Raw genomic sequence first — 15,848 nt, forward strand, 5'->3', positions numbered from 1 at the left:
ATGACCATAACAAATTTAGCCTCTATGAGAATCTCCTGTGTCCTTTGCTGCTAACTGGCATCCACTGCTAACTTGTGCTTTGTCAAATCCTTCTGTGATCCACTTTAGCCATTGAAATGATAGATTACCCCCAAAAAAAAGAAAAATAAAATGTGGTATTTTCTGATGAAGTGGTTTAAGTAAGGTCAGTCAAAAACCCTACATGCCCAGGAGCAAGTTCCAGAGAAGAAGGATCATATTACTCTTTTTCCAGAAGCAGTGGAAATGTAGAAGAAGTGAAGGCGTTAAAAGGGAGGAGAGACAGAGAGAAAGAGACCAAAACCTTTCTGTTGGCTACAAGATTTTATGCTGAAAGGTTACTCAATTTTTTGTGGAATACTAGATTTAGCCTGCTTCACAGATTACATGTTTTATACTCTGTATCACCCTGTATGTTTAACTTGAAATTTTCTTGTCCTTAACTGCAGCTTTTGCTGTTAAGACGATTCATATGGTACAGTTTTCATTGTTCAGTCATATAATCTTCATTATTTTTTCCCATCACAAGAAGTCCATAACACAACATAATGTTACCAATATTTCACACGTTACTTTTTCACTAAAAAGGTTTCAGGTGAACCATCTAATGTGCCATTGATATCACAAAGCATTACTCATGAAACAGGGTATTAATGGATTTTTCCATCATTTTTAAGTGCTATGGTGGAATTCTGACCTGACCTTTAATGACATGCTGTAGAGATGCATCCTTCATGGATGTGAAAGGTTTTTCAATGGAAACAGTAATAGCACAAAATGAAATAATAGTAAAGGTTCTTTTTCTCAGATTGAGAACAGAAGCAGGAACCGTAATGTTCTTTTCATCAGCACAAAGACAAGCTCTTGCACATCTGCCAGAATGAACGACACAGATCTCTTTTCACCTGGAAAAAGCTCTTTACCAGTAATTCTATTGTATTGTGAACAATTCATTAAGCCTTTCTTGAATTTCAGATTTGCTCAGTCTCTTGAAAGCAGTTAAAGAGTCAACTACTAATAAAGGCTTTGCTTGAATAATCTATGACTCAGGCTTAACATTTCTACCATGGTCACAGCCTATATGGAAACAGAAGCTTCTAAACATTTTCATCCTTACAGTCACTGATACGGGTATCTTCTGTCATAGATACTTCAAAAAATGGATATGAACCCTTAATTTTACTTCCAATGTAGTCAGTGGAAAGATTTTTAATAATTTTAGTTGCAATTATGCATTCTTTCTTTTTTCATCAGTAATTCAGTTTGTTTGCTTGTTTATTTTAGTGTAAGACAGCAGCGTTTACATCGGGTTTCTAACCTGGCAATTAAGGATAAATGCACAAGCTATGTATCACAGCTAAAGTACACAAGCAAGAAAACCTACAAAGGGGAACAGGAAAGAATTGTGCGGGAAGTAAAGAAGTTATTTGACAAATATGGCTAATGGCCTGAAGAATTTAATTCTTCATTTACACTCAGGACCTGCAGAACTTGGATGGAGACTGTCTCACTGGAAGTACTATTATTAAAGAAAATGGAATAGGAACAACAATTCTGTGGTGAAAATTGTTACCCTCCTTCCATGGCTGTTCTTGTCCCATTCCTTCACTTCTTCAGTGTCCACGTAAGAATGGGTGATCTCTTGATTCTGTTTCTCCAAACCTGTGTGCTCTTCTACACACTTGCGTCTTACCCCTCTTGCATAAGTGATATGTGTAAGTAATAATGCATATCTACCAGTCTTTAAATAAAACACTGAGATTGTAGCACAATCATTAAATAATCCTTCCTTTCCCCTTCAAAACTCTAAAAAGCATGTCATTTAAACAAAGCCAAAAAGCAAAAAATCTCTCCACTGAACCAAGGGTTTATTTCTGTAGTTGGTAGCATAAGCTATCACTTTTAGGTACTATTTTAAGGAATTGTTATCATAAAATACACACTGGAAATAAAATAATTAACGATGTTAATTTCTTGCATGAAACACAAGTAGTATGCATGCTTGATTTTCCTGTAAGACTCACTTCTTGCCTTTTTTGCATGACTACACAGGTACTCATCACTTTGGTTAGTGCTGGTATCCTTCTGCCTTCACCTGTGTTTATACATGTGACGTGGGACTCACAAATCTCAATAACTGTTATTTTTTTTTAATGGTGTGCAATAAATAAAATGTATGATAGTAAACAACTAGGATAAAAGAAAGATGTATGCTCAAATAAGTATTTATATGTGCACTAGTTAGCCAGAACTCCTGGGATTATAGAAAGGCAGAGTAATAGAATAAATGTTTAGGTAGCCAAAGACTTAGTAACTACAAAACCCTTGATAAAGACACTTAGGTATGATTCCTTGTGCTCTTTGCAAACTTTCTGAATGCTAAACTGTTGAATCATTATATATTCTCAACACCGGACTTTTGTAGTGTATGTATCTTATAAAAAAAAATTACTGAAGAGCACTTACCTCAGCTTATTTACTTCATAACACAGCTACAAATATTATGGTTTTTGGCCCCACTGTGGTAGTTACATCTCAAAGAGATAACAGACTATCTGGTTTTCCTAGTAGTGGTTCTCTAACAGCAGTAATTAATTCTAAAACATGCAAGAAATTTCTGTACAGGAAGATTGATACAGCAAATAAAGGAATATTTGTTCAGCTGAAAAGAAAGATAAGGAGATATGAGAAGATACGTGCTGTGAAAGGCAGTCAAAAGATCTAGAGCTCAGACCTTCAAATTTTTGTGTGGTGTTTTGTTAAGGGAATAGCTTTCCTAGTAAGACATCTCCTTCCTGCTGGCTGAATTTCTCTTAGGAAAAGAACATCAGCATCAGCCCACTGCCTTAGTTTTACCAGTTCAATAGCTTGTTTGATAAATTCTGATCAAGGTACCAATACCCACATTATTATTTATAAGCCACAGGTGACTGAGAACAGTCTGCATGTCGTTCTATTTGAATCTCTGCAGCCTCCTGAGTAAGAACATGAATTGGTGAAATCTCATGGGAGGTTTAAAAACTTAACATACAAATTGTCTGGAAGTAAGAGGGCTAGAGAAGTGAAATACTACATCCAAATGGAAAATAATTACCCACAGAAATGAGCTTCCATACACAACAAGAACACTAGACACACAGACTTACAGGTTAAGCAAAGGTTATAAGGGCAGTACTCCTTCTACTCAAGAAACTTTTTTTTTTTTAATATGGTCATTCAGATGATTAAAGACCTGTGAAAAACTAAACAAGTGGAGAAATAAAAAATCTGCTGTCCCAGATTGAAAAGCAAGATGTATTCTATTTTACCATCTGTATGGCAGCTGTCTGGTGTTAAGTAGGCAGTTTTTCCTTATCTCCTCCCCTTCTGGGAGACATCTGCTGATAATGGACCATTGGATGTCACTGCCTGATTGATAAGAACTATAACATCCTATGTGAGATGCTCCACCCAGAGGGAGGAGCCAAGCATTCCTACCTGCATGTAGTCTTGAGATTCTGGCCCACCAGCAGTTTTTTCTGCACTGGATTTTCCAGAGGAACAGTTGCCTTTTCCACTGCCTCTTCAGAGGAAGACTGCACCCTTTTCTACAGGATCACTACTCCAACAGAACCACACCTGACAGAACCACCTCCTGACACTCCAGGGAGGACTGCAGCCACAATTCCGATTGGACTGCTACCAACACCCTGTCCAGCAGGGTGGCAGGTTGTATTCTGACTCTGTCAATGTTATTTTGGTTCACTGCATTGTTTATTTTATCTTTTTATTTCTTCCCTAATAAAGAACTGTTATTCCTGCTTCCATATTTTTGCCTGAGATCCCATTTAATTTCAAATTTATATCAATTTGGAGAGAAGGGGTCTACATTTTTAAATTTCAGGAGAGACTCCTGCCTTTCTTAGCAGACACCTGTCTTTCCAAACCTAGACACCTATACACAGCAGCATCACAATATATTTTATAATGGTGAAGTTATTGTCTCTTTCCTTCCTAGAGATAAATTTATGCACTTCGCCTACACTAATGTATCATTCTCTGTAAGTAAAGAAATCAACGAATAGTATGGGTTCAGAATGCTCCTTTGAAAACAGTATGTTCTGTCAGAACATAGAATAATAAGTTGCAAAGTTATCCAGTGTTAACATCCCACTGAAAGTAGGGCAAACTTGCGTCAGACTGCTCAGGACTATTTGAGCTATCTGTATATCCAAGAATGGATATTTCACAGCCCCTTTGGGTGCCTGTCTAGTGTGCAGCTACCTTCATGGTGAAAAAACAATTAACATAGGACTGGAATTTCCAACATTGCATGATACCCTTGCAATACTTCTTTAGTTGCCAACACTAAATATTTAATATAAAAAAGCTATTGTCTATTGGATATTCAAATTATTTGAATTACTGTCATAATTTAGTTTTTGCTTACTATGTATTTTTTCCAAAGAATGTCACAGAAACTAGGAGCCAAGTTACTGTGTTTATCTCTAAAGCACTTTATTTGGCAAGGATAAAAATCACTATTTGGTAAGGACAGAATAACTACCATGACTCTCTCTGTGGTAAGCTGAGAAACTAAAGCCTATCAAAGTACTGCAAGGTAGGAACAAAGGTGTAACTCCTCTTATCCAACTTTTTGATGTTTAGTTTAAGTTATTAATGTAGATTCCATCCAGAAGCAAAAGGGGGAGACATTTCAGAGTTACTCAGGTCACTTTAAGTTATTTACTTTCAGCAGTTCAGCAAATGGTTTGACAACTGTTGCAAATGCTAGGAAATGCAGTACAATCTGTCTTAAAAAAGGTGACTCATTTCGACAGCTACTATTATCTAGTTCTACAATGGCTCTGCTAATTCTCTCTCTTCCTATTTTGTAGACTTATTTTTGATTTGAGAATATAATTGAGAACCACAGTTAAGCATTTACAAATAAATCTCCCATTCTTACTTTCATAATAAAAATATCCCTGGCTTTAGCAGTATTCTACAGGTGGATATGAAAATTACACTACAGAACTTTTTAGTATGACAGGAAATGCAACAGGTTCATTATAAGATCTTTATTGCAGTTCATTACAGAACTTTTCCTTGCTTTACCTATTTTTTTATTGATGAAATACTGTCTGGGGAAAGAGTAGTTACAATCAGCACTGCAACAGCCCTAATCAGCCTGTACCATCACTGAGCAATGAGGTTACTAAGTAAACTATTCGGTAAATTATCAGCATTTCTACATCTTCCTTTCAGTAGGTACCTAATCAAGTATGAAATTATTAGAGAGCTGCATTTTCACTGAAGTGAGAACATCTTTCAGTACCAAGTTTAGTATTTTCTTTTATAAGGGTAGGTATCTTTTGAACAGTATTTATCTGCCTTTTGCTATGGTAGTGTTTTAGGAATGATACTCCCCAATTTAGTGCTATCACTGACATTCTTCCAAACCATAGGCCACTCACTGTCCCCCTCCTCTTTCTGTTGGGGTAGGGTAGAGTTGAGAATTGGAAGCACAAAAGGTGAAGATCACGGGTTAAGATAAGAACAATTTACTGGGACCAGTAAAAGATAACCAGAAGTAAGAGGTAAGCAGCAGTTAGATAAGAAAACTAATAGTAATGGCAACACTATTAAAAACATATCTTGCCCGACATATGTCTAATAACATTACTAAGTTTGCCCACCCATCTGACTAATGACAGCTAAAACTTAAGGAACCACCCTTTTTAAAAAAAGAATCAGAATTTTAAGCGGTGAGGACATTAGTGATACATACCTGATAAGACACACTTCTGTAAGAATGATGAAAAACAGAAATAGAGCTCCTTTTTAGTAAATGAAAACCTATCTACAGATATATATATATATATATATATATATATATAAAATTTGTTTTACAGTTTGGTGCTTGTTGTGATTTAACCTCGGACATCAATGAAGCCCCACAGAGCTGATGATTTGCTTGCCCCTGGTGGTATGAGGGAGACTACTCAAAGGGTGAAAGTGAGAAAACTCCTGGGTTGAGGTACAGACACTTTAATAAATAAAGCAAAAAACATGCATGCAAACAAAGCAACAGAAGGAATTTATTCACCACTCCCAATGGGTAGACAGATGTTCAGCCATCCCCAGGAAAACAAAGCTACCTCATGACTTGGAAAGACAAATGCCATCATTTTGAAATCCTCACATTCCTCCATCTTCCCCCTCTTTATATGCTGAGCATGATGCTGTATGTTCTGGGATATATCTCTTGGGTCAGCTGAAGTCAGCTGTCCTCTCACAACTCATTGGACCCCCTCAGCATCCTTGCTGGTGGGGTGGGGTGAGGAGCAGAAACAATCTTGACCTTGTGTGAGTTAAGCAATGACTAAAACATCCTTGTATTATCAATACTGCTTCCAGTGCAAATCCAAAAAACATCACTCCGTGATGACTACTATGAAGAAAATTAACTCAACCCCAGCCAAAACCAGGACAGTGTTTTGTCTTTCATGAATCCCCAGACGTGCCCCAAAAGATTGTTCTTTTTCTAAAACAAGTATCTGCATATTTGTGCAATTCAGTACCTTTCCGATGAAACTGCAGTGATCCTAGCAGACATATGGACTTTAGCATTTCTGTTGTGTACATTTCTAAGCAACATTGCAACTGAATATATAGTCTACAGATTTCAGGATGGATTTCACCATCTTCTGGGCTGAAATAAAAGAGAAAAATTCAGTTAGGAATGAGACTAGAAGAATGTGAGGGTCATAAAATCCACTTCCTTACTGTGGCAACCACATCAGAGTCTGCTTCACAAACTATTATGCTTTTTCTACCTAACAGTATTTAGAAACAATTATTAGATCTATAAAACTCTAGGCTTAACATCGCTGAACTTGGTTGGGCTATCTTTGGTAAAACTGCATGTCCTTATTATCTCCTCTGCATGTTTTCGGGAAATGGGCAAATAAGTGACTGAGATAGCTTCTCTTTAAATACTTTGGATAAGTATTTTCTCTGAGACTGAAGCCTTCTTTTGCCATCCAGTTTCAGTTACCCTTGGTTTTGACACAGATGCAGGAGATTACTGGGCCACTTTAACAGTCCCCGTTCAGATTACAAATCCTGTATCAAACACAATCAACTACTTTGAAGATGCTCTCATCAGAAACAAGTTAGTTTTAGCCTACTCATTCTATATATTCTGTCCAAACTTGTCTTCCCCCATATTTAAATTAGTAGTGATATGATACTGCAGTGAGGAGAATGGGATGCACAAGACTTTTTCCAGGAAAGTATTAACAATCTCAAAAACAAAAATTTAAATCCTACACCTCCATTTAATTGCTTAGGAATTATTATCAAGAAAATAATTTACCCAGACTTAGGAACCAATTCTCATGTCTAGTTGTAAAATCAGACATTAAGTATCACTTTTGTAGGCTGGAATCACAGAAGTGGAAAGCACTACAATCACAAATGTGATTAAACAAGAACAAAATTAGGCTAAAAAAGAAAAAAATGACCAAAAACACACTAAAGATTGAAGAGAAATTATGCTGGAATTGGAAGAGACAAAGAATGATTGGTTCCACCTACCTATCCATTACAAAGTAGGTATCATCAAAGAGGCAGGAAATTACTGGAGCATAAATTACCATTGCTATAGTCTGTTATGACAGGAGCTACACCAAACACATGGTAATAAACCTGCCCATCCTAGGAGCTTTATTTCTTTTGGCTAGACTGTAGTATTTTTATTTCTCCCAAGCCACATCTTCTTTTCTACTTCTGAAGTCTTGATTTGTTGAAAAATTATCATGCACAATACTTTCTGCATCTTACCATAAATACAGAATAAAGCTATAGTACAGAACAAAAAGTGTTCTTTTTGAATTCTGCTTCCCCTCCCACAATGTGTGCATCACTTCTTGTTGCAGTCCTTTTCTCAATGAGCACAAACTACTCAGAGTTCAAGTTACTTTCCATATTTAGGATGTACATCCAAAATGTAGGTCTTCAAACTTACTGCTAAGTCCTGAAGCCCCACCAACAGACACACAAGCCTGTTCACTTTCTGCTTAAGTTTCCTAGATGCCTGAACACTTCTCTGTGACCAAGATTTCTTCTGCCCTGAAGCCATTGACTTGTCTATTCCAACTGAAGGGGATTTGCTCATACATGTTCTTGTGTAAAGCAGAACTTCCAAAAAATTTAAGCCACCAGAGATGGTAATAACCCTTTTCTGCTCAGTGATGAGAGTTCTTTTGATTGGGAGATAGTTTTACTCCCCTTTCTCATGTGAGACAAACTGAATCTGTCTAGCTCTTCTGAAAACTAGCATTATTTAACCACAAGTCTATCCCTAAGAGAAAGACACTACATAGTGAGAAAGTAATTTCCTTGTACCTGACTTAGATAAAACATAAATATGGCTGTTCTATTTTTCTCTGCACTATTTCATATAGTTAGAATTCCTCAGACCCTCTCAGAAGTCATGGCTACTACAGGAACATTGAAATATTTATTTATAATTTACAATGTTCCTTTCCAGCTGTCACTGACAAAAAGATTTCAGGGTCTGCACACAGGTATAAGGAAACAGTGTTTTCCTTATACAGCTATTAAATTCCAATAAAGCAAAAATGGTGAAAACTTTTCTTTAAAACATTTTTGCTCTTAGTGACAGAATTTTTAATTGTGAAGAAGGTGGCAATTATAAATAAGATGCTCGACTCATGAGCCAATTCAGATTTACCACACTGTCATAAATCTAGTGTGGTTTTATTTGCAAACTATATTTATGAACAGCATGAGAGTAAGAGCTAGAAACATCAACAATATATGCATGTTCTGACCCATTCTTGTTTTCTCAAGAATATAAAACATTTCTAACTGGACTACAGGCAAAATTCTTCTCTCACTTGCAAATCCAGAGTAACAGCAGCAATACTAAAGGAAAATATTATACAGAGTTTATACAATGAGAATAATTTCCAGCCCAGTACCCTCACTAATTGTCTCAAACTATTTTAATTACTGTTTAGTTGTAGTAATAACCACAACAATTCCACTGGTTTGCGACCAAACAATTTGCTTCTATGCATGTATATAGGCCTCATTTTCATCTCTGAAAGCCAAACACTCTGATATGAATGCCTACAAAGATTTATTTTATAATCCTTTCATTCTGTGCACAGGGCTTAACATTTCCTTTTAAAGTATTATCAATTTTTCTATTTCTGTGTTTACAATGCCATGCCATGAGAAGTGCTGAATCGGGGCTAGTACAGATATAAATTTCAGAATGCTGGGTACAATACATTAATTATTAACTATTATTAACTATTACTTAATAGTTATATACCAAATTAATAATTATATACAAATGAAAGTTCATGCAAACTTCTAATATTATCCCCCAAGTCAGCTGTTCAGTTAGTCTAGCTCATTTTTTTATGAAGACCACTGAAGTTATTCAAGAGAAGCCTCATATAACACAATCTTATACAATGCTGTGCTACATTGTGTTTGCAACAGAGCTATTTAATAGTTTATATGCACCTGGATATATGAGAGCTAATGCAGCACTGAGCACCGGCCCATGAGACACAGACCAGCAACTCGTTGATGGTATAAAACGTATACAAACGTATACATTTCACTTACAAAAGTGAACATAAAACAGCAGCTTAAGTTTTGCAGTTTATCAGGCTTCTATTAATTGTATAATTTTTTGTAAAGACAAAAGTAAGTCTAGAAAACCTGTAATAAATCTATTATGTCCTCTTGCTTTAACCATTGGTAAAATAGATGGTTTTCTTTCCACAAAAACCTACTGTTTAAAAAAAATCATGTAATGCTGATGAACTGAATATGTTTATAAAGCACTGCCAAGAAGTGAGAATTTCCTTCCCTTATATCCCTATACTGAGATTTAAAATAAAACCTATAGAGGGAGCTCTTACACCAACGATATAATACCCAGTGTCATTAAGTGATAAATGCAGCTATTTTGGTAATTATTTAAAAAAAAAATAAAAAAAAAATTAAAATGCTCCTCCTTAAATGCAAAGGAAAAGAGTAAAAATTCATTTAAAAAAATATTTCCCCTCTAAAATAGTTGACAGATTATTTTATTGTACTGCCAGAATGTTGGTTACAATTGAGAAGCACCTTGAGATTTTCCTGAATTCCCACAGGTGCCCAACATTCACAGTTGCATTGAAATTAGTTAAATTTAAGTGAAATTAAGAAAAAATAAGACTAAAACCTGAAAAATTATTATGGTCTAACTCTCAGTTTAACTTAAAAATGTTAGTCATACATTTACAACAGAACAGCATTTACTTTTAGTATCAACAACATTAAAAAATAGATGTACTATCTCTAGCAAAAAAAAGAGTAGCTAAGCTATATGAAGGGTTTGATAAGCCTTTTTGTAAAAGCACTGTTTTGACAAATTCTATGCTTAAATCCAAATAAAAGTATTAGTAATTCCAGAATACTATATGCCAAAAGAACTATCTAGACATATAATGAAGTTTGTTAGTCTTCAAAGTCAAAGGAAAATAAACATTTGTCCAGCCAGAAGCAAAAATTAAATCATCGAATTCTGTCTTATGCTCCATATATGTACTTCCTTTGAAATATAATTTAAGTTGGTTTGATGAGCTGTGAAAAATTACTGTCCACAAATATTACCTACTAGATTGTATTTTAAGTTAGTGTCTGAAACGCCGTAGTTAAGAAATATAAAGCAGTAGGATGAAAAAGATGAAAATTAAAACTTACCTCAGACACATGGTGCTTCTGTTCGGATATGAAGTGTGACAAATACTGAAGAGGAGATAAACTTAATCCCTCTACATACCAAAGTACCAGAAGCACCTGTGATTACAGCTCAGTTCAACAGCCTACTAAACCTGCTGCTGCTTTTGTATCTTAAACAGATTGCTTATTTCTTTATCATGTAACCATACATGATAAAATATTCTTATTTGTGTTCCTTCCATTTGCTGGGGGTTATTTTTTTAAAAATGTACACAAACTGCTATCAGCTTCAGTGCCATGTGTTGGTTTGTTGTTCTCTACTTGTGCAATACTGTGATACAATTGCTATTCCCCACCCAGTCTAGCCAGGAAAAAAGGAGGGCTTTTTCTCCCCAACAGACCCATAAATTACTGCAGTGCTGTTCTTATTAAATCAGATTGTTGTTTGTTGTTTTGAAGCAGTTACAACAGCGTTCACAGTAAGAGAAGACATGTGATCATATCTTTAGTTTTGTTAGAACAGTGTAAATCTCCTGTAACTCTGATAAGCTTGATGGAGTCAATCTGAGTATAAGATACAACCAGCAGAATAAAACCACAATGCAGTGACTCATACTGTAGACATTGCTAATGCCCAGGCTGATAACATTTTAGGTATTTCCATACTAGAACAATTTAGATACAACTATAATATTATTTAAAAAAAAAAAAAAAAAAAAGGAAAGAAAAAGGAAAAAAAAAGAGGGCTTGAAACTATTGGAATCACACACCAGAATTTTCTAGACTTCTTCCCTCAGAATTCAGTTTCAATGGCTGAACTAACTCAAGCATGGGCAATAGGTAAATTACTAGAGCACTATCGAAACTATTCCACTAGAGGACAAAACCAATCATAAATCACTCAGTACACGAGTAAAACAGAACTGAAACAAGAGATTTCATGTAAAACTCCACTCTAGGTAATACTAAGTATGTAGGATGCAGTTGTAATGTTTTGGTAGTGATGGCTGGAACAGGGTACCCTTTGTGGGATGAGGCGAGGGTCTTCCCTGTGCTGGACACAGCCAGTTCCTGCAGTTCTGCAAGGGATCCTTGGTAGGACACAGTTGAACCTATCTGCTGAACAAAAAACTTATTTTTAAAAGGGGCAAAAATAGCCACAGGGAGAAGGAGTGAGGGGAAAAAAAGGAGTAAGAAACAAAGAGGGAAGATGAGGGTAAGAGAAAGGAAGAGGCTCTCTATGGCAGAACAGATCTTCCCTGCAGCCCACAGAGCACACAAGAGCAGATGGATGTTCCTGAAGGAACTGCCACCTGTGGAGAACCTATATGCTAGAGCAGATTTTCCTGACAGGATTGCTGCTTGTGGAGAAGCCCACACTACAGCTGAGACTTGTGAGGAGGAAGGAGAAACAAAGCAGATTGGTTATGGACTATAACCCCATATTCCCATCCCACCTACACTGCTCAGGAGGGTGGGGGTGGGTAGAGGAGTCTGGAGTGAAGTTTAGCGTGGAAGCCAAGCAGAAAAGGTGCTAGCTTGATGTTTCTTTTCTCTTCCTATTACTTGAATTAGTAATTATTTTTATTTTAATTGGCGATAAATCAGGGTAATATTTCCCAAGTCTTTCCTGCTCTACAGACAGTCATTGTCCCTATCTTTATTTCCACTTAATCTTTCTCATTCCTGCTCTTCCTGTCTTATATTCTGCTGAGGAGTGAGTGAGCAAGCAATTGGGTGTGAGTTTGGCTGTTGTCTCAAAATAAGTTAAGCTTAAAATCCCCAGCAGGATATTTTAAAGTACTCAGAATTCCAAATGAAATTGCATTCAATTACATTTTTTAGTTCTCATAAAATTAAAAACCCAAACAAATAAAAACCCAACCAACCAACCAAACAAAAACCCAAAATAACAAAATAGAGGGCTTGACCACCACACCCTAACCTCATTGTTCCATTCTTTAGTTGTTTGACCCTTGCTTATACTTTAGAGAAATCCAGAAGACTTCTGCACTAGTCAAATATGAGCTGAATAGGGCCTTTTTCTCTGCAGGTTATTACTTGTTGAGAAGGTGGTGTCCAGTTAGATGAAAGAAAACTTTGGGTGAGCTCTCAAGTCAGACTTGTTAGCTTTAGCCTCAGCTGAACAAAAAAAATCTCACAGCCTCAAATGATATGATACCAAAGAACAGATAAATTGAAACCATTACACAGACCTTCCAGAAAAGATCTATGCTAACCAAGAAGGAGACAGTGACATTAGCTGTATATGCAGTAACTCGTATGCTTATCAAAGAAATTCCTATTCAGAACACAGCCTTGTCAGCATCAACAAGTTGTTCTCAAATTAATTTGATAAAAATGTAGAGAAAGCACAGATAGGTTTGTGCCTTCCAACAAGCTCAAACCCAACTCTTTTAAATTCCCTGCAGGCAGCTGATAGTCATGCTGCCCATGGATTTGCCCTTTGACTTCAGTTAAGCTTCTGTGTTACTTAAAATGTCTGTTAATCACTCACAATTTGTTAATGAATGATTTATAAACTCTGCCTTTCAAAAGTCTGCAAAATACAAATGGATTCATACCTAAACTCCCATCCAGTTCCTTTGATTAACAATTGTATAGAAATTTTATAAAAACTAGTATCTGATGTGAGGTCATTTATGAAATTGGCTCTGATTTGTGTGGACAAATAGGGTCAAACTTTCCAGAGAGTTTGAAGGAAAATTAGATGCTTCATATATTTGATGCTGTAGGATCTAGGTCACAATAACCTGGAAACATACTGGATTTAGAAGGAATTCTGCTGCAGGCAAGTGATGCCATCTGCTGTTGACCATTCACAGGACACTAAACCAGATGATTCCTCAGATTTGTGACACTTCCTCTTTCCATTTTATTTCTGTCATAAGTACCTTCTTTGAATATAAATTTCAATATATTTTTTCCAAAAAACGTTCCATAAAGCATTAAAGTGATCTGGATACCTCCTATCCATTTGTAACTCAGATTTCTAGTTTTCCATATTTCAAAATGAGAAAACCAGAGTGGTTGTAAAGTATGTTAAAATGAGACAAGGCAAGGAACAATGTATTTGCTTTTTCTCAAAAATATTACAAACTACCTATTTAACTCTTCAAACTGAAGGAAAGATGTTCTTTAAGTTTCACTGTGATTTGGTTAAGAGCTATAACACATTAACAATTACTTTTGGTCTGTTGGTCAGATAGATCAATACTGTGACTGCTACAATTCTAAACTAGAAAGAAAACACTGCATCCAGTAGATATTACTAGGTTGTTCAGAATAAGGTAGTGTTAGGGATTTTTTATGTATTAAATGCGTCTAGGAGTGCCTTGAATATGTCACACTTATACCTCAGAGTATTTTTTTTTTTTAAGAAAAAGAATGTTGAAATACCTCCATATAGAAATATTCCAAGTGAAAAAGAAATTGTGTTATAGAATCAGTAGAAGAATCTCACACAGCTCCACCAGATACTTCACAATCAAATCTATAAGAGTAGTTAGAAATCACAGCTGAGAGACTGAGAAAACTTGAATGTGTCAAAAAAAAAGGAAAAAAAAAAAAGAAGGAAAGAGAAGGAAAAAAGAAATAGATTAGCTTCCTGAATTTAAATTCATATATGGAGAAAGAAATTTTTAAAACCATCTGTTGATAAAATGTGTTCAGGAAGCAGTATTCTAGCAAAAAGATTTGCAATTTTTTCACTTCAGATTTTTAATCCTGCTTTGATCTTCACTTGATTTTGTGAACTGGCATTTTTCCCCCTCTTTGAAAAGCCCTTTTTGCTGCTTGGGAAACAAGGATTTCTCCATGAAGTCTTCCTTCAGTCTTGTATATTAGCAGCTGCACAGACATGCTACTTGTTTCTGAGTCTTGAATTATGCAAATGAATTGCAAAAGGCTGTACACACACTGCTTTGGGTAGGTCTGCAGCTAAATTATATGCCCAGACTTTGGAATGTGCACAACTTTGCTGCACTGGAGCTCTTCGCTCTGCATGAAGAGATTGTTTCTTCAGCACACAGCCTCACCCTGTGCTCAGTCTTACATAGTGTGGTTGCAGCTGTTATAATATTCCCAAGCACCAAACGCTGCTTTGTTGGTGTTGGTTTTTTTTTTTTTTTTTTGAGGGCTTGTAAATGCATATGGGTGGATAGTGCTGTTTCACCACAGTAACAGCTCTAGAACTGCTGAAAATAATTGGAAGCTGCTGTATAAACATGGCACTTCTAAATATTTTGCCACTCAACCATTTGCCATGCTGCCAAGGTTAACAACAGTACATTTGCAATGATCTGTCTTGCTGTGACAGACAGAGATACGAAGTGTCAGCTCCTCTTTGCTCAGACAATAAATGCAAACTTGTTTTCTTCTGAAATGGTAAAGCATTTTCTTCAACAACTTTGAGTGAGCACAGAATTTAATATGCCAGTATTTGAATTCTTACACCGGATCTGCTGCCAGGAAATGTTCATGACGGAAGTATTCTTATGAAAGATAAGAACAGCAAGATAAAAAAGGGAATATAAGAGAAGAGAAGAGAAGAGCTCCTATGTTAATATACAAATAATTCAGTGTATTATTTTTCCAATAGTTAAAAATTATGTGGAAAATGTAAATGTAGATCTATAAATATTCCCATCAAGGAGAAATTTCTGCCAAATAACAGCCAACGCTTCAGTATATTTTAATTTTAAAACATGAATTTAAACAGCATTTAACTGGTAATACTGGAAGGATTCTGAATTAAGGAATGATTCACTTAATGTTGTGTTGAGATCTTAATGCCGAGATAATGGCTTCAAATATTTAATTAATTGTTCAGAAACAGAGTGATAAAACAATTAGAAAAACTACAAATTTTGTACACCTTGTTGAAACTGGTTGGAATTTTGGAATTTTTCCAGTGGAAGATGGACAGAACTGGTATCTCTCACGGCTGGAGACTGATCTTGCAAGGTACTGATGATGCTGTTAAGAGTAGCTGCTGTTTGGTACTGTTACTAGAGCAAGCCTCCATGTACCATGCAGCTCACAGTAAGTGTAAA

General features: G+C 35.9%; 1 protein-coding gene across 1 annotated transcript in view; it reads right to left on the bottom strand.

Moving 5' to 3' along the window:
• The window catches only part of RGS7BP (regulator of G protein signaling 7 binding protein), a 34,616-nt gene that overhangs the window by 5,338 nt on the left and 13,430 nt on the right, over positions 1-15,848 (bottom strand). The window contains exon 3 of the mRNA XM_021534374.3: positions 6,582-6,712. Within this exon, the coding sequence (XP_021390049.1) occupies positions 6,582-6,712 (131 nt within the window). The remainder of the gene's footprint in view (positions 1-6,581; positions 6,713-15,848) is intronic.

Source organism: Lonchura striata, chromosome Z (genome assembly GCF_046129695.1).
Source record: "Lonchura striata isolate bLonStr1 chromosome Z, bLonStr1.mat, whole genome shotgun sequence".
Taxonomy (NCBI): Eukaryota; Metazoa; Chordata; class Aves; order Passeriformes; family Estrildidae; genus Lonchura; species Lonchura striata.